Source organism: Dendrobates tinctorius, unplaced genomic scaffold, assembly GCF_039654945.1.
Source record: "Dendrobates tinctorius isolate UK_male_01 unplaced genomic scaffold, ASM3965494v1 ptg000011l, whole genome shotgun sequence".
Taxonomy (NCBI): domain Eukaryota; kingdom Metazoa; phylum Chordata; class Amphibia; order Anura; family Dendrobatidae; genus Dendrobates; species Dendrobates tinctorius.
This window is the reverse complement of record NW_027361679.1, coordinates 116,961,733-116,986,070: the sequence shown is the minus strand read 5'-3', so window position 1 is coordinate 116,986,070 and position 24,338 is coordinate 116,961,733. Positions and strand designations below refer to the sequence as shown.

At 45.5% G+C, this 24,338-nt stretch overlaps 1 protein-coding gene across 2 annotated transcripts in view; it reads right to left on the bottom strand.

The window, feature by feature from the left end:
- The window catches only part of LOC141049881 (serine/threonine-protein kinase PLK2-like), a 163,967-nt gene that overhangs the window by 3,060 nt on the left and 136,569 nt on the right, over positions 1-24,338 (bottom strand). The window contains exon 17 of one of the 2 annotated variants that reach the window (XM_073546724.1): positions 50-160. In XM_073546724.1, the coding sequence (XP_073402825.1) occupies positions 50-160 (111 nt within the window). Of the gene's footprint in view, positions 1-49; positions 161-24,338 lie in introns of those variants that run through there. The other variant, XM_073546732.1, reaches the window with a different exon arrangement.

Below are 24,338 nucleotides of genomic sequence, written 5' to 3'. Positions count from 1 at the left end.
AATCAAAACAGACTTTTCTTAAAAGGTTTTAAGTTATATACAAAATTACCTGTAAAGTCCCATTACTGAAATTCATAAGCAGAGCCTGGTCTGTCTTTACAAAGTGCAGCAGACACAAGGTCCTGACAGAGCGGCTGCGTGCTGCTCGGAGATCTCCACCCTGTAAATGGCAGCAAAGTTCCTATGTCAGTGACTAATAACTGCGACATATTTAGCCACCAACTAGCCATAATGATTAAAGTGCACAGCCTATGACATGGGAGACTGGGGTTCAAATCCTGGCTAAATTATATACCAAGGCTCCTAACACTATAATACTATCTTAGGTGACTGTTAAAAGTGTACAACCACCAACGTGAGAGACTGGGGTTCAAATCCTGGCTCTGCTCTGTTTGACAATAATATACCAGTAGTGGTCCTTGGGCAAGACTACTAACACTATAGTGCCTACCTCAATAAATATGAAAGTGTCAAAGAGAGTCATGCCGGACGTCGAGGTCAGGACAGGACATTCTGATGATAAATGGGCTACTGGAACAAACCATTCATGGACAAGGCAAGAGAACCTGGATCTGATGAAATGCTACTATAACAGCATTTAACAGAGAGAGGATATATGAAGCGTATGAGGAAACTCTGGTTGGATATGAGACCTGCATATCCACTGAATGACAAACAACTAGTCACCCAACGTTTCAATATCATAAAGAGAAAGCTATTATCATAACTTGAGATGGATCAACTGCACTGCAAATCCACCCCACATGACGACCTTGAAGAGCCAGCATGTGCAACATCCTGAAGATCCTGACCCAATTAGAGAGCACTGATCTGAAAGAGAAGATCTTAGATAAACTAAATACCATCAATACCAGAGATTTCTTTGCCAGGGCTCAGCAAAGAAACACCACCACTGGAAGATGCCAATAGAGCACTTGCATCAATACCTACCACTAATGAACAGTTCTTTTAGATAGAACTGATCTATGCTACTGTCCAGCAATCATGGAAATGCTTGGCTATACAACCAGCAAAAACAACAGAAGTATGTGCCCCCTTGGAAAAGAAGACTGGAGACAAAGATCAAGGTGACACGAAGGGAAGTCAGCCAATTATCAGAAATACAGAAGGGTGTAAAGATCAAGAATAAGACCAAGCTGGACAAATACAAAAGCCTGACCCCAAGTGAAGCCCTAGAAACTGCTAAACAAAGGCTCACAGCACTCGCTGCAAGACTAGGGAGATACACTAGAGAAGCTGAGGCCAAGATGATAAATACCCTGTTCTCCAGAGAACCATCCAATGTGTAATCCCAACTACAGAGTAACAGCACAAAGGCATAAATTCCACCAATAGCAGAGACAGAACAATACTGGAGGAACATATGGGAGAAGGAAAAAACGCAACACCAGTACAATGTGGCTGCAAGATCTGAGAATGAAACACAGAAACTACCTAGAGCAAGTACCAGTCACCATTCCAGAAGCAGACATCCAACAGCAGGTCAAGAACATGAAAAGCTGGACAGCACCTACTGTTAAAAAAATTATCAGCAGTACATGAACGAATGGCAAAGCAGATGAACCAACTGCTAGAAGCAGGCCACCACCCAGCCTGGCTAACACAAGGAAGAACAGTGCTGATCATGAAGGATCCTCACAAAGGAACAGTTCCATCCAACTGAACTGATCTATAACCTGCCTTACAACAACATGGAAACTCCTGTCAGGCATCATAGCCACCAAAGTACAGAACCATATAAGCCATGAATCCAGCTCAGAAAGGCAGTGGGACTGACACCAGAGGCTCTAAGCACCACCTCCTAGTAGATAGAGCAGTTGCTCAAGACTCAAGATCCAGACAGACTAATCTCAGCACGGCCTGGATTGACTATAGGAAAGCCTATGACTCAATGCCAGACACATGGATCTGTGAATGCTTGGCCTTCTACAATGTCAACAGAAAATTAAGAACCTTCCTCAGAAACTCAATGGGGCAATGGAGAACAACATTGGAAGTCAACTCAAGACAACTAGCACAAGTGACCATCCAATTCGGCATATACCAAGGTGATGCAATGTCCACATTGCTGTTCTGCATAGGCACACTTGCGAGTCCTATTACTAAACTAATAGCAAAGCCACAAAAGAGGACTGAAAATCCTCCAAAAATTTAACAATACAGCGGAAAAAGGGGCAGCATCGCTTACCTGACCAGGTCTTTGAACAAATGCACTACAGGATGCAGCCAGCATCCATATAAATATTTTTTTTAATTTTTGGAGGCTTTTCAATCCTCTTTTGTGGCTTCACTATTAGTTCAGTGATAGGAATTGCATGCGTGAGGACCCTTGACGTTGGGTTGCGAGCTTGCATATCTTGGCCAAAATATCGACCGATACCTCACATATTTGTTCAAAGACCTGGGCAGGTAAGTTGTGCTGCCCCTTTTTCTGCTCTATTTTTGATAGATTTAGTTGATGCATATTTCTGTGTCCCTGTGCACCCTGATTCCCAGCATCTGTTTGCCTTTACATCTGAGGATGGTTGGACAGTATGCCTGGACCAGATTTCCACAGGGAATGGTCTCTTCACCATCAGAATTTGGTCAGGTCATGAAACAATTCATGGATAGATGGCAATCCCCACCAGGAATAATAACCTTTTCTCCCTCTTCCAGACATAGGTTGTTTACACGATGCAGGTGCTGCTGCCGCTTTATATAAAACCACAAGAGCTGCAGCTCTCAAATCAGTCACCCTCCCCCACACACACATTTCAAAGCTTGCGCAATCCAGTGGCGGACATACCGCATGTGCAGCGGGTGCGGCTGCATCGGGGCCCAGAGGTGGAGGGGGGCCACAGGAGGGGGGCTAATAATGAGGGCAATCTGGACCGTTTCTCCAGCCAGATTGCCCTCATGTGCGGCTGGCAGTGAGCGATCCCAGTGGCAGCGCAGCGGAGCTGCAAGGATCCGTCCTGCTTCCTGCCCACACTTCCTGTCACAGTCGCGCGGCTGGATGATGTCATCAGGGCTGCAATCAGGGCATTACTGCCCTGACTGGCATATGGGACCCAGCGAGCAGAGGGGGCCCACATTGGGCCCCATCTCTTCTGTTCATCAGGCCCCAGCGGCAGAATTCTGCCGCTGCAGAAACTGAACCGGGCTCGCACGGCAAAAGTTAAAAGACGCCATCCAATCGGAGGCTGGCAGCTGACATCAGCAAGCACATTGCCGGCTTATGACGTCATTGTCATTCGCCGGCAAGTGTGTGCTTGAAATGCCTGGAGGGAGCATCGCAGCAGAAACATGGCCAGGTAAGGAGAAATGTTTTTTTTTATTTTATTGAAAGCAGCAAGCTGAAATATGTTTCGACGGCAGGATGGAGACACATGGACCATGTGTCTCTATCATACTCGGGACAGAATGGAGACATGGGGCAGAATGGAGACATGGGGCAGGATGGAGACAAGGGGCAGAATAGAGACAAGGGGCAGGATGGAGACAAGGGGGCAGAATGGAGACAAGGGGGCAGAATGGAGTGCACAAGACCATTAGCACAACTATTCCCGTGGTGCTCAAGTAGGATCCCAATCTGTATAGACTTATGTATAAACTTGGCACACACACTGCGGATGCGGTGAAAATATTTAATAAGGTGCAGTACAGTACTGTATGTACTGCACCTTATTAAATATTTTCACCGCATCCACAGTGTGTATACGGAGCAGAATGGAGACATGGGGCAGAATGGAGGCATGGGGCAGAATGGAGACATGAGGCAGAATGGAGACGAGGGGCAGAATGGAGACGAGGGGCAGAATGGAGATGAGGGGCAGAATGGAGACACGGGGCAGGATAGAGACACAAGGAGCAGGATGGAGACACAAGGAGCAGGATGGAGACACAAGGAGCAGGATGGAGACACAAGAAGCAGGATGGAGATATGGGGCAGAATGGAGATGGGGGGCAGAATGGAGACAAGGGGAAGAAGGGAGACGAGGGGCAGAATGGAGACATGGGGGCAGGATGGAGACACGGGGCAAAATGGAGACACGGGGCAGAATGGAGAAAAGGGGCAGAATGAAGACAAGGGCCAGAATGGAGACACGGGGCAGGATGGAGACATGGGGCAAAATGGAGACACGGGGCAGAATGGAGACACGGGGCAGAATTTAGAAAAGGGGCAGAATGGAGACAAGGGACAGAATGGAGACACAGGGCAAAATGGAAACAAGGGGCAGAATGGAGACAAGGGCAGGATGGGAAACACGGGGCAGAATGGAGACACGGGGCAGGATGGAAACACGGGGCAGGATGGAGACACAAGGGGCAGGATGGATACAGATGGTGCAGGATCATGGGGGCAGAATGGAGACATGGTGCAGGATCATGGGGCAGGATAGAGAAAGATGAGGCAGAATGGAGACAGATGGTGCAGGGTCATGGGGCAGGATGGACATGATGGAGACAGATGGGGCAGGATCATGGGACAGATGGGGCAGGATCATGGGACAATATGGGGCAGGGTGGGGAGATCATATGGGGCAGGATGGGACATCACATGGTGGCAGAATGGATACTCATGAGGGCAGGATGGGAGAAAATATGGCGGGAGCCAGGAATGAGACACACGGGGGACAGGATGGAGGATATTATTACCACAGGGGATAATTAAGGGATATTATTGCTGCAGTGATGCATTCATATTTTCTGATGATACTGTTTTAAATGGGGGAGGCGGTCCTGTTACTGTGCAGAGCGAAACTGTCGCCTTTTTTTCTTCATCTGGTGTAGTTTAGAATTTGGGAAAAAATTAAGTAATGTGTTCTGCAAGCGGTGCTTTAGATAACTGTGTTATTTCCTGCAGAGACAAGCCGTGGCTGGGAGAAGTGATGGCGGTCTGCGCTGGATGAAGATGAAAAGCAAAGATGAAGGACTTCACCTAGAGACTTCACTCGTGAGTCAGTGTGTTACGTGTACACTGACACTATATACTATATACAGTGGTCCTGTGTTCAATATCACCAGTGATCACTGTATTACCTTTACACTATACAATATATACAGAGCTCCTGTGTATAATGTCACTTATGGTGATATTAGTATTGTAGTATTCAGTCAATTTGTGTTGGAAATATGTTGTCCGGCCATGGTGTGGCTGTATTTGTTCCTTGTATGTGCTATTATTTGGTCACTATGTGGTGGTAATATGTGGTCTGGTTATGGTGTGGTGGTATTTGTTCTTTGCATGTGGTATTATTGGTCACCATGTGGTGGTAATATGTGATCTGGACATGGTGCAGTGGTATTTGTCCCTTGTATGTGATATTATTTGGTCACTGTGGTGGTAATATGAGGTCTGGACATGGGATGATGGTATTTATTCCTTGTATATGCATTGTAGGTCACTATGTGGTGGTAATATGGTGTCTGGTGCAGTGGTATTTGTGTCTTTTATGTGATATTATTTGTCATTTTACAAATTGAAAATAAAAAAAATACCTAAATTGTATTGGATATTTTAGCAAATGTTTAATAGGTCAGAGTAAGGCCCAGACGAAAGAGTTTAGAATCTACCTTGTCATGCTGGCGACTTAAAAAATCTTTTGGCCAAAACAAAAGCTGCTGGCTAAATGTGTGATCTGGTGATGGGAACTGTTAATGTGTGATTGGTGAGAAGTGGAGTTTTTCCAAAAGAGTGAGCGGTGGGACTGAGGACAGTTCGAGGGGTGGAGGCGGGGCTGGAGTGAAGCCTGGGCGCAGTCAGTCTCAAGGGGGCCACAAAAATTTTGCCAGTAAGAGGGGCCCCAAAATTCAGAGCGCTGGTTTGCCAGAGAGAGGAACCTGCCAACGACGGTGATGCTGCAGGAAACGTGCTAAGAGGTGAGTGGTGTCCTGTGTGTTGTGTGTGTGTGTGCGCGCATGTAGAGGTGCGTGGTGCTGTGTGTGTGCGCTGCGGCTGCTGGGGAGTGTGCAGAGTGGTGAGTGATGCTCTAACTCTGTGTGTGTGCGGAGGTGAGCGGTAGTGTGTGTAGCTAGAGGAGAGGGCAATGATGGGAGTGGTGGAAAGGGCAATGATGGGGTGGTGAGGAAGAAGGCAATGATGGAGGTGATGGAAAGGACAATGATGGGAGTAATGGGGGAGAACAATGACTGGGGTGTTGGAGAGGGAAATGATGGAGGTGGTGGTGGAGAGGAAGTGATGGTGATGGTGGAGAAGGCAATGATTGGGGTGGTGGAAGAGAAGGCAATGATGGAGGTGAAAAGGACAATGATGGGATTGTGGAGGAGAAGGCAATGAGAGAGGTGATGGGAAGGACAATGATGGGGTTGTGGGGGAGAAGGAAATGATGGAGGTGGTGGAAAGGGCAATGATGGGGTAGTGGGAGAGAAGGCAATGATGGAGGTGATGTAAAGGACAATGATGGGAGTGGTGGGGGAGAACAATGATTGAGGTATTGGAGAGGGAAATGATGGAGGTGGTGGGAGAGAACAATGATTGGCTTAGTGGAGAGAAAATGATGGAGGTGGGGGAGAGGGCAATGATGAGGGTAGTGGGGGAGAACAATGATGGTGGAGTAGAGGATGATGATGAGAGGGGTGGGGGAGAACAATGATTGGGGTGTTGGAGGTGGTGGTGGAGAGGGCAATGATGGAGGTGGTGAGGGAGAAGACAATGATGGAGGTGGTGGAAAGGGCAATGGTGGGGGAGAAGGCAATGATGGGGTGGTGGAAAGGGAAATGATGGGGGAGGTGGGGAAGAAGGCAATGATGGGAGTGGTGGGGGAGAATAATCATTGGGGTGGTGGAGAGGAAAATAATGGGGGTGGTGGAGAGGACAGTGATGTATGTGGGGGATTGGGATGGGAGTAAGGGGGACTTATAATGGACTTATGAACAAACAGGAGGAGGGTGAGAAGGACATAAGATATGGATGTGAAATGAATTGGGTAGTGGAGAAGGGTGCTAAGCCCCTGATAGTGTCCTCCCCATCTCACAATTCATTGTGATTCTATGGGGGACTTAACATTTATTGGGGAGAGGAGGTGATAAAGTGCATAGGACATTTTATAACGCACTGAAAAGGTGGGAGAAGACTCTGTCAGGGACTTGTAATAAATTGGGAGGTAGCAGAGGATGCTGAGTACCCGATAATGTCTTCTCCCACCCCCAAATTCATTATGATGCTATAAAGGACTGATAATGAATGGGGGGGCGGGTACAGGACAAAGACAAAGGCTATGTGCACACGTTCGAGATTTTCAGGAGAAAATTCTGCTCATATCCTAATGTGTTGGCAGGAAACACACTGCGTAAAATACATTTATTTTTTGGCAACGTTTTTGCCATGCTTTTGTTATGTATTTTCCCCCATTAGTATGGATGAAATACGCTGCAATAATTGACATTATGCAAATTTGAATTTGCTGCAAATCTGCTAGGAAAAAATAAGTGTGCATGAGACTTCAGGAATCTCATTCACGTTTCCTGTACCGTAAAACCTTGCACATAACCTTACAGGTAATTGAGCAGAGTCACAGACTCAATAATTTATATTATTGGGAGTCAGAGATCATAGTTAATGAAGGGCACAGTGCTGTTTATCATATTATATTTTTAATGATGGGAAACATATCTGTATTGAGGGGAGAGACACAAGTATGTATACAATGTATGCGACCTTGTTATTTTCAGGGTTTCGATGATTATTGTGACAAGACGAGCCTTGGCTGGGAGATGTCGACATGAAGGTCTGACCAGATGGAGAAGAAACAGGAGAAAGTGGCTCTAATCAGACGAGATGTCCGCTATAAGTGAGTGGATGTAGATATTATTCTGCATCTCTTCTGTGTGACTTGGATTAATAATGTTATCTGTAATAGCTCTTATTCTACATTCTCATATTTGTGTGTGTGAAATGTCTGTGTGCTTCCAGATTTTTTTATCGTACGACATTCACACATATATGAAAATCACGGATCTGAGAATGTATTGTTCTGATCCGATTTTGAGGATCAGCATAGGATATGCTCAATGCGTCTGTAAAAGCGCACAGCACACCAACACTGCACACGGAATGTAGCCTTATTATTTATAACACAGTCCCTTAGTATATAGTGTACTCATTATGTATAACAGTCCCTTAGTATATAGTGTACTCACTTATTATGTATAGCACAGTCCATTTGTCTACAGTGTACTCAGTATATATAGTGTAGTATATAGTGTACTCACTTATTGTCAGCACAGTCCCTTTGTATATATCATGGGTCTCAAACTGCATTTCTCGAGGGCCGCAAACCATGCGTGTTTTCAAGATTTCTTAGGCTATGTGCACACGGTGAGAATTCTGCTGCGGATCTGCAGCGTTTCAGGCCCTGCGGGTCCGCAGCAGATTTAGGTGCGTTGTACAGTACCATTGTTTTCAATGGTAAACTGGAAAACGCTGTGCACATGCTGCGGATTTTTCCACGCGGATTTGCTGCGGGTTCAAATCCGCAGAATGTCAGTTCTTTGTGCGGATTCCACTGCGGTTTCACACCTTCTCCATTGTAGAGGTGTAAAACCGCAGGGCTAAACCGCAAGCTAATCTGCAGGTCTTTTGACCTGAGAATTTACCTGCGGATTTTTCCAAATCCACGCGTAAAAATCCGTAGGACCAAAATTTACGTGTGCACATAGCCTTAGCATTGCACAAGGTGCTGGAATCATTATCTGTGCAGGTGATTAAATTATCACCTGTGCAATACAAGGAAGTCCTGAACACAAGACCTGTTTGCGGCCCTTGAGGAATGCAGTTTGAGACCTCTGACATATAGTATAATGGCCCCAGATATAATGACATCACATACAGTATGATGGCCCCAGACACAATGGCATCATGTATAGTATAATGGCCCCACATATAACAGCATCACATATAGTATAATGGCATCACATATAGTATAATGGCCCCACATGTATTCCCCCATATAGTATGCTTGCTCCACATAGTGGGGGGAGTGGAGAGCAGACCGCTCGCTCTCTGCCCACAGAACACGCTGACACATAACATCATCAGCGTGTTCCCTGCTCCAGACAGATGTGCGTTGCAGAGTTCAAATGATGAAGGCTGCTGTCATGCCGCCTCCGCATACTCACCCGGCCTCCGCTCCCACGCCGCAGCCCCCCGCTGCCCGACAGCCACGGCGGTCCCTTCGGACAGGCTCGCGGCCGACGGGGTCTCTGCATGCAATGCGCATGCGCCTTCCTCCTGTTACTTGTGCTCCGGCAATGCCCTGACCCGGAAGCACCTACGGACCAATGGCAGACCTGACAGGGCTATATTAGGCCGTTCCTCCGTGAGGGAGGCGCCTGATTGTTGTGTTTGCTTCTTCGTGTGCTCTCTGCAGTCTCGCAGACCTGTCTTCGGTGATTCCTGCAGTAGCCTCGCGATCCTGCCTTCCGTGGTCCCTGCAGTAGCTCAGCGGTCCGGTGCTCCGTGGGTCCAGCTATCCACACTCCAGTCCTTCAGTCCTACTCCAGTCCTGCCTCCGGTGTTCCTGCTCCATCCTGCTATCCACATTCCAGCCCTTCAGTCCTACTCCAGTCCTGCCTCCGGTGTTCCTGCTCCATCCTGCTATCCAAACTCCAGCCCGTCAGTCCTACTCCAGTCCTGTCTCCAGTGTTCCTGCTCCATCCTGCTATCCACACTTCAGTCCTTCAGTTCTACTCCAGTCCTACCTCTGGTGTTCCCGCTCCATCCCGCTATCCACACTCCAGTCCTACTCCAGTCCTGCCTCCTGTGTTCCTGCTCCGACCTGTTGTCTATGCTCCAGTCCTGCCGTCCTACTCCTTTCCAGTCTCCAGTGATCCCGCTCAGCTGTCTACGCTTCAGTCCTGCACTCCTACTCCAGTCCATCCTGAGCTGCCCCTCTCGGTACCGGCTATCATGGTACCCGAACCCCTGGGCCTGCTGCTAACGATCCCTGTATAGGGGTCGGCTCCACCTGGCAGCTCGCCCAGGGCCCCTTGGTGCCACGGTCCAGAGGGTTCTCTCCTGGAGTTTTGTCTCCTGACCAGCCGTGGTAACAGCTGCGTGTCTGCGCGCGCCCCGCCCCCCGGTAGGCACCTGGCAAGATTAAAGGATCAGCAGTCATACAAACAGGCTGGTGCCCCCTCAAACAGTGCCATACTGTGGCCTACCGGGTAACTGCACGGGAAGGATAGATTAGCAGTTCGGACCTGCCTTGTAGACTGTGAGCTCTTGCTGGCAGGGTCCTCTCTCCTCCTGTAACAGATGGTGTCCAGTTTTGTTCAAGATTATTGTACTCGTTTTTTTATTATGTACAGGTGCATCTCACAAAATTAGAATATCATCAAAAAAAGTTAATTTATTTCAGTTCTTCAATACAAAAAGTGAAACTCATATATGATATAGAGTCACTACAAACAGAGGGATCTATTTCAAGTGTTTATTTCTGTTAATATTAATGATTATGGCTTACAGTCAATGAAAACCTCAGTAAATTAGAATACTTTATAACACCAACTTGAAAAATTTATTTTAAAATCCAAAATGTTGGCCCACTGAAATGTGTGTTCAGTAAATGCACTCAATACTTGGTCAGGGCTCCTTTTGCATCAATTACTGCATCAATGCGGCTTGGCATGGAGGCGATCAGCCTGTGGCACTGCTGAGGTGCTATGGAAGCCCAGGTTGCTTTGATAGCAGCCTTCAGCATGTCTGCATGGTTGGGTCTGGAGTCTCTCATCTTCCTCTTGGCAATACCCCATAGATTCTTTTGGCAGTGTGGTCAGGTGCCACGTCCTGCTGGAGAATGAAATTTCCATCTCCAAAAAGCTTGTCAGCAAAGGGAAGCATGAAGTGCTCTAAAATTTCCTGGTAAATGGCTGCGCTGACTTTGGTCTTGATAAAATACAGTGGACCTACACCAGCAGATGACATGGCTCCCGAAACCATCATTGATTGGGGAAAAGCAGAAGCTAGTAGGGTACGTCAGTACCAAACTGGATTCTGTTATCTCAGCAGGTGCTGCATGTATTAAGTCAGTAGCACCAGCAGCTATGAGAAGACAGCTGATATTATTCTTGACAACCATTTGTTTCTTATGGTTTCACATGCCGTTCAAGCAGTAGTCCACAGACAGACCACGAGATATCTCTGAGTCGCCATACTAACCAAATATGAGATCTCTCTCCTGGTACAATCTAATGTCACTATTCTCAGATGCAGTGTATTTAACCCCGCTACACTGTTGCCACTCCAAACTGTTGAGAATGGATAAGAACCACAGCACAATTGTTAACATGTGGAGGATGTTTTCTACAGCCTTCTCAATCCTGTGCTGGATACTCCCATTCCAGATGCTGAAATAACTCTCTATGTATATGGATCCAGACAATAAAAACCAGGAGGAGGATTTGCTGCAGATTTTGCTGTAGTAGATGATACCTCTGTTTTGCATTTGGAAACCCTGGATTCGGGTATGCATTCTCCCAAAGTGCAGAACTGCTTGTCTGGATCGATCAAGGCATGTGAATTGGCAAAGGGAAATATATGCATGAATGATTTCACATTTATGTAGAACCATAGAGGGTTCCTGACCTCATAAAAGATTTGTTGGAAAGAGTCAAATTACCACAAGATACTGCTGTGATTAAATACCAGGCACATCAAAAAGCAAGGGATCCTATCACTATGGGCAATAACAGGGCAGATGAAGTGGCCAAGAAGGCCACTTTTATGCTTCTTCGAGGCACTCCAGATGATAACAATTTGACAATGGACCTTGCAGAAACAGGCAGGCCCCCAATCCCGCAAAAAATGAGAACACTTTGGTTGTAAGCCAACTGACAATGTGTGGAAACATGAGGATGATCCATTTTGTGCACTACCAGCCTTGTATCCTGTGTTATTAAAGGGAACCTGTAAGAAGGATTGTGCACAGTAAATTACAGACAGTGTCAGGTTGGAACCGTTATACTGATTAAAATGATACATTCATGATGAAATCCGTCTTGTGGTTGTTGTTTAATATTTATTTTCAGTTTTGAGTTAATGATCTGCTCTTGCTCCAGGATGGCGTATGTGGTGGTGTTCATGTGGTGTTCTGGGGCGGCCTGTGTGGGGGTCTTCATCTGGTGCTCTGGGGGAGTCTTCATGTGGTGCTCTGCTTACATATTCTTCAGTATGGCTTCTGGAATACAGGGGTGGTCATACTGCCGATACAGTTGGTGCAACTGCACCGGGCCCGGAGGTGGAGGGGATCCGGAGGTGGTCCTTGCAGGCAGGAGCGTACTGCCCATAGCGGCAGTCCATGCAGCCACTATGGGGCTACTCAGTCATGATTACAGGCGAGAGTGTGATGGGCCTGATGTCATGCAGCATCTGGCCCCTCTCACTCCCTCCTGTAATTAAGTGGCTACCCAGAGCTGTGTGTGCTGTGCTTCCAGGGAGAGCTAGGAAAGTAGCTCAAGTCAGCACGGTGACTTCGTCTTCTGCTCTGATCTGCATTGGGGGTGGTGATGGGCAGAGCTGCTGTGAGCACTAGAACCTGAAGAGCTGCATATGGACATCAGCCTCCTCCGCACCACAGAAGAGAGAGTGTGTGCGTAAGTAATACTTGTGTGTGGTATCTGCAGTGTGTGTGTGTGTATAATGTGTGTGCGGTATCTGTAGTATGTGATAATGTGAGTGTGTAATGTGTGTGTGGTATCTGTAGTGTGCGAGTGTGTAATGTGTGTGCGGTATCCGTAATGTGTGTGCGGTGTCTGTAGTGTGTGAGTGTGTAATGTGAGTGCGGTATCTGTACTGTGTGTGCAGTATCTGTAATGTGTGTGCGGTATCTGTAGTGTGTGTGTGTAATGTGTGTGCGGTGTCTGTAGTGTGTGAGTGTGTAATGTGTGTGCGGTATCTGTAATGTGTGTGCAGTATCTGTAGTGTGTGAGTGTGTAATGTGTGTGCGGTATCTGTAATGTGTGTGCGGTATCTGTAGTGTGTGAATATGTAATGTGTGTGCGGTATCTGTAGTGTGTGAGTGTGTAATGTGTGTGCGGTATCTGTAATGTGTGTGCGGTATCTGTAGTGTGTGAGTGTGTAATGTGTGTGCGGTATCTGTAGTGTGTGAATATGTAATGTGTGTGCGGTGTCTGTAGTGTGTGAGTGTGTAATGTGTGTGCGGTATCTGTAGTGTGTGAATATGTAATGTGTGTGCTATATCTGTAGTGTGTATGCGGTATCTGTAGTGTGTGAGTGTGTAATGTGTGTGCAGTATCTGTAGTGTGTGTAATGTGCGTGCGGTATCTGTAATGTGTGTGCGGTATTTGTAGTGTGTGTTTAGTGTGTGTGCGGTATCTGTAGTGTGTATGCGGTATCTGTAGTGTGTATGCGGGATCTGTAGTGTGTGTGCATGTAATGTGTGTGCGGTGTCTGTAATGTGTGTGCGGTATCTGTAATGTGTGTGCGGTATATGTATTGTGTGTTTAATGTGTGTGCGTTATCTGTAGTGTGTGTGCAATGTGTGTGCGGTATCTGTAGTGTGTCTGTGTAATCTGTGTGCGGTATCTTTAATGTGTGTGAGGTATCTTTAATGTGTGTGCGGTATCTGTAGTGTGTATGCGGGATCTGTAGTGTGTGTGCATGTAATGTGTGTGCGGTGTCTGTAATGTGTGTGCGGTATCTGTAATGTGTGTGCGGTATATGTATTGTGTGTTTAATGTGTGTGCGTTATCTGTAGTGTGTGTGCAATGTGTGTGCGGTATCTGTAGTGTGTCTGTGTAATCTATGTGCGGTATCTTTAATGTGTGTGAGGTATCTTTAATGTGTGTGCGGTATCTGTAGTGTGTGAGTGTGTAATGTGTGTGCGGTATCTGTAGTGTGTGTGTAATGTGTGAGTGGTATCGGTAGTGTGTGTGTGTAATGTGTGTGCGGTAACTGTAGTGTGTGAGTGTGTAGTGTGTGTGCGGTATTTGTAGTGTGTGTAATGTGTGTGCGGTATCTGTAGTGTGTGTGCAGTATCTGTAGTGTGTGTGGTATCTGTAGTGTGTGTTTAATGTGCGTGCGTTATCTGTAGTGTGTGTGTAATGTGTGTGGTATCTGCAGTGTGTCTGTGTAATGTGTGTGCGGTATCTGTAATGTGTGTGCGGTATCTGTAATGTGTGTGCGGTATCTGTAATGTGTGTGCGGTATCTGTAATGTGTGTGTGGTATCTGTAGTGTGTGAGTGTGTAATGTGTGTGCGGTATCTGTAGTGTGTGTGTAATGTGTGCGCGGTATCTGTAATGTGTGTGTAATGTGTGCGCGGTATCTGTAGTGTGTGTGTAATGTGTGTGCGGTATCGGTAGTGTGTGTGTGTAATGTGTGTGCGGTATCTGTAGTGTGTGTGTAATGTGTGTGCGGTATCTGTAGTGTGTGTAATGTGTGTGCGGTATCGGTAGTGTGTGTGTGTAATGTGTGTGCGGTATCTGTAGTGTGTGTAATGTCTGTGCGCTATCTGTAATGTGTGTGCAGTGTGTGTGCGGTATTTGTAGTGTGTGCAATGTGTGTGCGGTATCTGTAGTGTGTCATAGAATCATAGAATCGTAGAGTTGGAAGGGACCTCCTGGGCCATCTGGTCCAACCCCCTGCTCAAAGCAGGATTCGCTAAATCATCCCAGTCAGATGTCTGTCCAGCCTCTGTTTGAAGACTTCCATTGAAGGAGAACTCACCACTTCTCGTGGCAGCCTGTTCCACTCATTGATCACTCTAACTGTCAAAAAGTTTTTTCTAATATCTAATCTGTGTCTCCTCCCATTCAGTTTCATCCCATTGCTTCTAGTCTTTCCTTGTGCAAATGAGAATAAAGTTGATCCTTCTACAATGTGACAGCCCTTTAGATATTTGTAGACAGCTATTAAGTCTCCTCTCAGTCTTCTCTTTTGCAAACTAAACATTCCCAAATCCTGCAACCTTTCCTCATAAGACAGGGTTTGCAGACCGGTCACCATTCTGGTCGCTCTTTTCTGAACTTGCTCCAGTTTGTTGATGTCTTTTTTAAAATGTGGTGCCCAAAACTGGACACAATATTCCAGATGAGGTCTGACCAAAGAGGAGTAGAGGGAAATAATGACTTCACGTGATCTAGACTGTATGCTTCTGTTAATACATCCTAGAATTGCATTTGCCTTTTTTGCTGCTGCATCACACTGTTGACTCATATTCAGTCTGTGATCTATTAGTATACCCAAGTCTTTTTCACATGTGCTGTCACTTAGCCCTATTCCTCCCATTCTATATATGCTTTTTCCATTTTTATTGCCCAGATGTAGTACTTTGCATTTCTCCCTGTTAAAAACCATTCTGTTAGTTGCTGCCCACTTCTCCAGTTTATTTAAATCTTTTTGAATCCTCTCTCTCTCTTCTCTAGTATTAGCTATCCCTCCTAGCTTTGTGTCATCAGCAAATTTAATCAGTTTACCCTCAATTCCTTCATCTAAATCGTTGATAAAGATGTTGAACAATACAGGGCCCAGGACAGAGCCCTGTGGTACCCCACTTGAGACATTCTTCCAACTGGATGTGCAGCCATTTACGACCACTCTTTGGGTCCGATCACTAAGCCAGTTATGAATCCACCTAACAGTTGCCTTGTCCATTCCATACTTAATCATTTTTTCAATAAGGATTGTATGAGAGACTTTGTCAAATGCTTTGCTGAAGTCAAGATATACTATATCTACAGCATTTCCTTGATCCAACCAATCAGTGATACCGTCATAGAAGGAAATTAAGTTAGTCTGACATGACTTATTAGTTAGAAACCCATGCTGACTCTGTTTAATCACTTCATTCTTATCCAGGTATTGACATACATGTTGTTTAATAATTTGTTCAAAGATCTTTCCTGGTATAGAAGTCAGACTCACCGGCCTATAGTTACCTGGGCCCACCTTCTTCCCCTTTTTCAAGATAGGAACAACATTTGCTCTTCTCCAGTCTTCTGGCACTTCTCCTGTTCTCCAAGAATTTTCAAAGATTATAGAGAGGGGTTCAAAAATTTCTTCTGCTATCTCCTTCAGTACTCTGGGGTGTAATTCATCTGGACCTGGAGACTTGAATTCATTTAGGCTAGCTAAGTGTTTCCTCACTATCTTTCTGTTTATAGATATCCTGGATTCTTCTATTCCCTTAATAGGACAGTGAATAACAGTTGATGTTACATTTCCTTTCTGAGAGAAAACAGATGCAAAATAGGAATTTAAAAGTTCAGCCTTCTCAACATCCTGTCTTACCATTTCATCATTTTCATCCTCTAAAAATCCTATAGCATCTTTGACTTTTCTTTTACTTTTGACATATCCCCAAAATCCTTTATTATTGCTTTTGACATCTCTTGCAAGCCTCAATTCATTTTCAGCTTTAGATAATCTGATTTGTGCCCTGCAGGTTCTGCAGACAGCATTATATTCTTCTTTAGATATGCCTCCCTCTTTCCATTTTATAAACATTTTTTTCTTCCTTTTTAGCATGTGCTTAAGTTCTGTGTTCATCCATCCTGGTTTCCTTAACTGCTTCCTATTCTTCCCTCTTTTCGGAATTGTTAACAACTGTGCTTTGAGAATTTCATTTTTCAAGATTTCCCATCCTTCCTGGACATTTTTGTCTTTAAGGATATCCAGCCATTGGATCCCTCCAATTCTCTTTCTGAATCCCTTAAAATCTGCCTTTCTGAAATCTAACCTTGACGTCTGAGTCTTCACAGGTCTTCCGCCTCTAGTTATCCAAAATTCTAAAATAGCATGGTCGCTACCTCCTAGGGTCCCAGCCACTTTTACCTCCTCAACCATTTCCTCCCTGTTTATAAGGATTAGATCCAAGGTAGCAGTTCCCCTTGTTTTCTCCCTTACCTTTTGGAAGATAAAGTTGTCAGCAAGAGAGGATAAGAATTTCCTTGACCTGTTAGTATTGCCTGAGAGAGATTCCCAACAAATGTCTGGATAGTTGAAATCTCCCATGACAACTATGTCATATTTTTTGGAGAACTTGGCCATTTGATGCATAAAGAGTTCATCCATAGCTTCAGCTTGCACAGGCGGCCTGTAGTAAATGCCTACAATGGTGTCCTTTCCATTGTTCTGTCCTTGTATTCTTACCCAAACAGTTTCCACAGAACTCCCAGTCTCTGAAGCTTCAATCTCTGTGCAGATATACGCGTTTCTAACATACAATGCGACACCCCCTCCTCGTTTATCAAGTCTGTTTCTTGCAAATAAGTTGTATCCTTCTAGTCTTGTATTCCAATCATGTGTATTGTCCCACCAAGTTTCAGTGATTCCAATGACATCATATTTCTTTTCCTGTGTTAGTAGTTCCAATTCTCCTTGTTTGTTGCCCATGCATTAGTATAGAAACATTTTAGTTTGTGATTGGTTTCTCTTTCTCCAATATTTTTATTAATTAGATTCTTTCGTCTTTGTTCTTCCTTTCCACTTCTAATAGCAGAGTTCTCAATAGCATTTGTCAGGTGTATGGCTTTTTCTGGTATTTTGCTTCCCTTCCCATGTTGTTCTAGTTTAAAGCTCTCCTTACAAGTGTAGCAAGGCGACTTCCAAATACATGCTTACCAGTCTTCGTAAGGTGCACCCCATCTCTAGCAAGTAGTCCATCGTATAAGTAGTTCACTCCGTGATCCAGAAATCCAAATCGTTGCTGACGGCACCATCGACGTAACCAGTTGTTCACCTGCAGAATCTTATTCCACCTCCTTGTTCCATGGCCATCCACTGGGAGGATGGAAGAGAAGACCACCTGCGCTCCCAGTTCTTTCACTTTCTTGCCTAAGTCTTCAAAGTCTCTGCAGATGGTTTCCAGGTCGTTTCTTGCAGTGTCATTTGTCCCCACATGTAGTAGCAGGAATGGGTAGTCATCTGTAGGTCTGAAGAGTCCTGATATCCTGTCAGACACATCTTTAATTTTTGCACCTGGAAGACAGCACATTTCTCTTGAAGTTATATCCGGTCTGCAGATAGCGGCCTCAGTTCCTCTCAGCAGGGAATCCCCCATGACCACCACTCTCCGTTTCTTCTTCACAACATTTTTCTTTCTCCATCCAGGAGGACTCTGAAGGCGTACAAGGTTGCTGCTTGTTGGCAAAGTCTTATCCTGATGTATTTCTTCATTGTTTTCCTGCGTGAGAGCCTGGTACTGGTTTCTGAGCAGTATGGGTGCTGACTGCCTCCTGATCCTCCTGCTTCTCTGGGTCACATGTCTCCATTCCTCTGTTTCTTCAGGTGCACTTCGAATTTCTTCTCTTTCTGTAACATGAAGAGATAATTCTGCTCTGTCCAAGAACTCTTCACCTTCCTTAATGATCTTCAACGTAGCTAACCTTTCTTCGAGATTTTGCAACTTTTCCTCCAACAGGGACACAAGCTTGCATTTGTGGCATGTGAAGTTTGGCTTTTCCACTGGTAAGTCTGTGAACATGTAGCAAGAAATGCAGCTCACCAAATGGCTCCTGGCCTCTTCCATCTTGAGATTTCTTAAAAACGATGAAAGATGAGCCCAAATTTCCAATTTCCTCTTTTCAGCTGCAACGGCCAAAACCCAGTGATCGTTGAGCTCGCGGAGACTCTTCACTTATCCCAGAAGGCACTGGGAATATGCAAATGATCTCCTCAAGACTCTTCCCCTGGTTTTCCGATTTCCTCTTTTCAGCTGCAACGGCCAAAACCCAGTGATCGTTGAGCTCGCGGAGACTCTTCACTTATCCCAGAAGGCACTGGGAATATGCAAATGATCTCCTCAAGACTCTTCCCCTGGTTTTCTGTGTAATGTGTGTGCGGTATCTGTAATGTGCGTGCGGTATCTGTAGTGTGTGTGTGTAATGTGTGCGCGGTATCTGTAGTGGGTGTGTAATGTGTGTGCGGCATCTGTAGTGTGTGTAATGTGTGTGCGGTATCTGTAGTGTGTGTGTAATGTGTGTGCGGTATCTGTAGTGTGTGTGTGTAATGTGTGTGCGGTATCTGTAGTGTGTGTTTGTAATGTGTGTGCGGTATCTGTAGTGTGTGTCTAATGTGTGTGGGGTATCAGTAGTGTGTGTGTAATGTGTGTGCGGTATCTGTAATGTGTGTGAGTGTGCAATGTGTGTGCAGTATCTGTAGTGTGTGTGTAATGTGTGTGCAGTGTGTGCGGTATCTGTAGTGTGTGTGTGTAATGTGTGTGCGGTATCTGTAATGTGTGTGCGGTATTTGTAGTGTGTGCGGTATCTGTAGTGTGTGTGCATTATCTGTAGTATGTGTGTAATGTGTGTGCGGTATCTGTAGTGTTTCTTTGTAATGTGTGTGCAGTATCTGTAATGTGTGTGCGGTATCTGTAGTGTGTGTAATGTGTGTGCGGTATCTGTAGTGTGTGTGTAATGTGTGTGCGGTATCTGTAGTGTGTGTGTAATGTGTGTGCGGTATCGGTAGTGTGTGTGTGTGTAATGTGTGTGCGGTATCTGTAGTGTGTGTGTGTGTAATGTGTGTGCGGTATCTGTAGTGTAATATCTGTGCGCTATCTGTAATGTGTGTGTAGTGTGTGTGCGGTATCTGTAGTGTGTGCGGTATCTGTAGTGTGTGTGCAGTATCTGTAGTGTGTCTGTGTAATGTGTGTGCGGTATCTGTAATGTGTGTGCAGTATCTGTAATGTGTGTGCGGTATCTGCAGTGTGTCAGTGTGTAATGTGTGCGGTATCTGTAGTGTGTGTTTAATGTGTGTGCGTTATCTGTAGTGTGTGTAATGTGTGTGCGGTATCTGTAGTGTGTCTGTGTAATGTGAGTGCGGTATCTGTAATATGCGTGCGGTATCTGTAATGTGTGCGGTATCTGTAGTGTGTGTGTAATGTGTGCGCGGTATCTGTAGTGTGTGAGTGTGTAATGTGTGTGCAGTATCTGTAGTGTGTGCGCGCGGTATCTGTAGTGTGTGTGTAGTGTGTGTGCGGTATCTGTAGTGTGTGTGCAGTATCTGTAGTATGTGTGTAATGTGTGTGCGGTATCTGTAGTGTTTCTGTGTAATGTATGTGCGGTATCTGTAATGTGTGAGTGGTATCTGTAATGTGTGAGTGGTATCTGTAATGTGTGTGCGGTATCTGTAGTGTGTGTGTAATGTGTGTGCGGTATCTGTAGTGTGTGTGTAATGTGTGTGCGGTATCTGTAGTGTGTGTGTAATGTGTGTGCGGTATCTGTAGTGTGTGAGTGTGTGTGCAGTATCTGTAGTGTGTGTGCGGTATCTGTAGTGTGTGTGTAATGTGTGTGTGGTATCTGTAGTGGTGTGAGTGTGTAATGTGTGTGCAGTATTTGTAGTGTGCGCGCCCGGTATCTGTAGTGTGTGTGTAATGTGTGTGCGGTATCTGTAGTGTGTGTGCAGTATCTGTAGTATGTGTGTAATGTGTGTGCGGTATCTGTAGTGTCTCTGTGTAATGTGTGTGCGGTATCTGTAATGTGTGTGTGGTATCTGTAGTGTGTGAGTGTGTAATGTGTGTGCGGTATCTGTAGTGTGTGTGTAATGTGTGTGCAGTATCTGTAGTGTGTGTGTAATGTGTGTGCGGTATCTGTAGTGTGTGAGTGTGTGTGCAGTATCTGTAGTGTGTGCGGTATCTGTAGTGTGTGTGTAATGTGTGTGTAATATCTGTGCGGTATCTGTAGTGTGTGTGTAATGTGTGCGCGGTATCTGTAGTGTGTCTGTGTAATGTGAGTGCGGTATCTGTAATGTGCGTGCGGCATCTGTAATGTGTGCGGTATCTGTAGTGTGTGTGTAATGTGTGTGCGGTATCGGTAGTGTGTGTGTAATGTGTGTGCAGTATCTGTAGTGTGTGTGTAATGTGTGTGCGGTATCTGTAGTGTGTGTGCAGTATCTGTAGTATGTGTGTAATGTGTGTGCGGTATCTGTAGTGTCTCTGTGTAATGTGTGTGCGGTATCTGTAATGTGTGTGTGGTATCTGTAGTGTGTGAGTGTGTAATGTGTGTGCGGTATCTGTAGTGTGTGTGTAATGTGTGTGCAGTATCTGTAGTGTGTGTGTAATGTGTGTGCGGTATCTGTAGTGTGTGAGTGTGTGTGCAGTATCTGTAGTGTGTGCGGTATCTGTAGTGTGTGTGTAATGTGTGTGTAATATCTGTGCGGTATCTGTAGTGTGTGTGTAATGTGTGCGCGGTATCTGTAGTGTGTCTGTGTAATGTGAGTGCGGTATCTGTAATGTGCGTGCGGCATCTGTAATGTGTGCGGTATCTGTAGTGTGTGTGTAATGTGTGTGCGGTATCGGTAGTGTGTGTGTAATGTGTGTGCAGTATCTGTAGTGTGTGTGTAATGTGTGTGCGGTATCTGTAGTGTGCAGTATCTGTAGTGTGTGTGGTATCTGTAGTGTGTGTGTAATGTGTGTGCGGTATCTGTAGTGTGTGTGTAATGTGTGTGCGGTATCTGTAGTGTGTGTGCGCTATCTGTAGTGTGTGTAATGTGTGTGCAGTATCTGTAGTGTGTCTGTGTAATGTGTGTGCGGTATCTGTAATGTGTGTGCGGTATCTGCAGTGTGTGTGCGAGTGTGTAATGTGTGCAGTATCTGTAGTGTGTGTAATGTGTGTGCTATATCTGTAGTGTGTATGCGGTATCTGTAGTGTGAGTGTGTAATGTGTGTGCGGTATCTGTAGTGTGTGTGTATTGTGTGTGCGGTATCTGTAGTGTGTCTGTGTAATGTGAGTGCGGTATCTGTAATGTGCGTGCGGTATCTGTAATGTGTGCGGTATCTGTAGTGTGTGTAATGTGTGTGCGGTATCGGTAGTGTGTGTGTGTGTGTAATGTGTGTGCAGTATCTGTAGTGTGTCTGTGTAATGTGCGTGCGGTATCTGTAATGTGTGTGCGGTATCTGTAGTGTGTGTACGGTGTCTGTAGTGTGTGTGTGTAATGTGTGTGCTATATCTGTAGTGTGTATGCGGTATCTGTTGTGTGTGAGTGTGTAATGTGTGCGCGGTTTCTGAAGTGTGTGAGTGTGTAATGTCTGTGCGGTATCTGTAGTGTGTGTGTAATGTGTGTGTGGCATCGGTAGTGTGTGTGTAATGTGTGTGCGGTATCTACGTGTGTGTGTAATGTGTGTGCGGTATCTGTAGTGTGTCTGTGTAATGTGAGTGCGGTATCTGTAATATGCGTGCGGTATCTGTAATGTGTGCGGTATCTGTAGTGTGTGTGTAATGTGTGCGCGGTATCTGTAGTGTGTGAGTGTGTAATGTGTGTGCAGTATCTGTAGTGTGTGCGCGCGGTATCTGTAGTGTGTGTGTAGTGTGTGTGCGGTATCTGTAGTGTGTGTGCAGTATCTGTAGTATGTGTGTAATGTGTGTGCGGTATCTGTAGTGTTTCTGTGTAATGTATGTGCGGTATCTGTAATGTGTGAGTGGTATCTGTAATGTGTGAGTGGTATCTGTAATGTGTGTGCGGTATCTGTAGTGTGTGTGTAATGTGTGTGCGGTATCTGTAGTGTGTGTGTAATGTGTGTGCGGTATCTGTAGTGTGTGTGTAATGTGTGTGCGGTATCTGTAGTGTGTGTGTAATGTGTGTGCGGTATCTGTAGTGTGTGAGTGTGTGTGCAGTATCTGTAGTGTGTGTGCGGTATCTGTAGTGTGTGTGTAATGTGTGTGTGGTATCTGTAGTGTGTGAGTGTGTAATGTGTGTGCAGTATTTGTAGTGTGTGCGCGCGGTATCTGTAGTGTGTGTGTAATGTGTGTGCGGTATCTGTAGTGTGTGTGCAGTATCTGTAGTATGTGTGTAATGTGTGTGCGGTATCTGTAGTGTCTCTGTGTAATGTGTGTGCGGTATCTGTAATGTGTGTGTGGTATCTGTAGTGTGTGAGTGTGTAATGTGTGTGTGGTATCTGTAGTGTGTGTGTAATGTGTGTGCAGTATCTGTAGTGTGTGTGTAATGTGTGTGCGGTATCTGTAGTGTGTGAGTGTGTGTGCAGTATCTGTAGTGTGTGCGGTATCTGTAGTGTGTGTAATGTGTGTGTAATATCTGTGCGGTATCTGTAGTGTGTGTGTAATGTGTGTGTAATATCTGTGTGGTATCTGTAGTGTGTGTGTAATGTGTGTGCGGTATCTGTAGTGTGTCTGTGTAATGTGAGTGCGGTATCTGTAATGTGCGTGCGGCATCTGTAATGTGTGCGGTATCTGTAGTGTGTGTGTAATGTGTGTGCGGTATCGGTAGTGTGTGTGTAATGTGTGTGCGGTATCTGTAGTGTGTGTGTAATGTGTGTGCGGTATCTGTAGTGTGCAGTATCTGTAGTGTGTGTGGTATCTGTAGTGTGTGTGTAATGTGTGTGCGGTATCTGTAGTGTGTGTGTAATGTGTGTGCGGTATCTGTAGTGTGTGTGCGCTATCTGTAGTGTGTGTAATGTGTGTGCAGTATCTGTAGTGTGTCTGTGTAATGTGTGTGCGGTATCTGTAATGTGTGTGCGGTATCTGCAGTGTGTGTGCGAGTGTGTAATGTGTGCAGTATCTGTAGTGTGTGTAATGTGTGTGCTATATCTGTAGTGTGTATGCGGTATCTGTAGTGTGAGTGTGTAATGTGTGTGCGGTATCTGTAGTGTGTGTGTAATGTGTGTGCGGTATCTGTAGTGTGTCTGTGTAATGTGAGTGCGGTATCTGTAATGTGCGTGCGGTATCTGTAATGTGTGCGGTATCTGTAGTGTGTGTAATGTGTGTGCGGTATCGGTAGTGTGTGTGTGTGTGTGTGTAATGTGTGTGCAGTATCTGTAGTGTGTCTGTGTAATGTGCGTGCGGTATCTGTAATGTGTGTGCGGTATCTGTAGTGTGTGTACGGTGTCTGTAGTGTGTGTGTGTAATGTGTGTGCTATATCTGGAGTGTGTATGCGGTATCTGTTGTGTGTGAGTGTGTAATGTGTGCGCGGTTTCTGAAGTGTGTGAGTGTGTAATGTCTGTGCGGTATCTGTAGTGTGTGTGTAATGTGTGTGTGGCATCGGTAGTGTGTGTGTAATGTGTGTGCGGTATCTACGTGTGTGTGTAATGTGTGTGCGGTATCTGTAGTGTGTCTGTGTAATGTGAGTGCGGTATCTGTAATATGCGTGCGGTATCTGTAATGTGTGCGGTATCTGTAGTGTGTGTGTAATGTGTGCGCGGTATCTGTAGTGTGTGAGTGTGTAATGTGTGTGCAGTATCTGTAGTGTGTGCGCGCGGTATCTGTAGTGTGTGTGTAGTGTGTGTGCGGTATCTGTAGTGTGTGTGCAGTATCTGTAGTATGTGTGTAATGTGTGTGCGGTATCTGTAGTGTTTCTGTGTAATGTATGTGCGGTATCTGTAATGTGTGAGTGGTATCTGTAG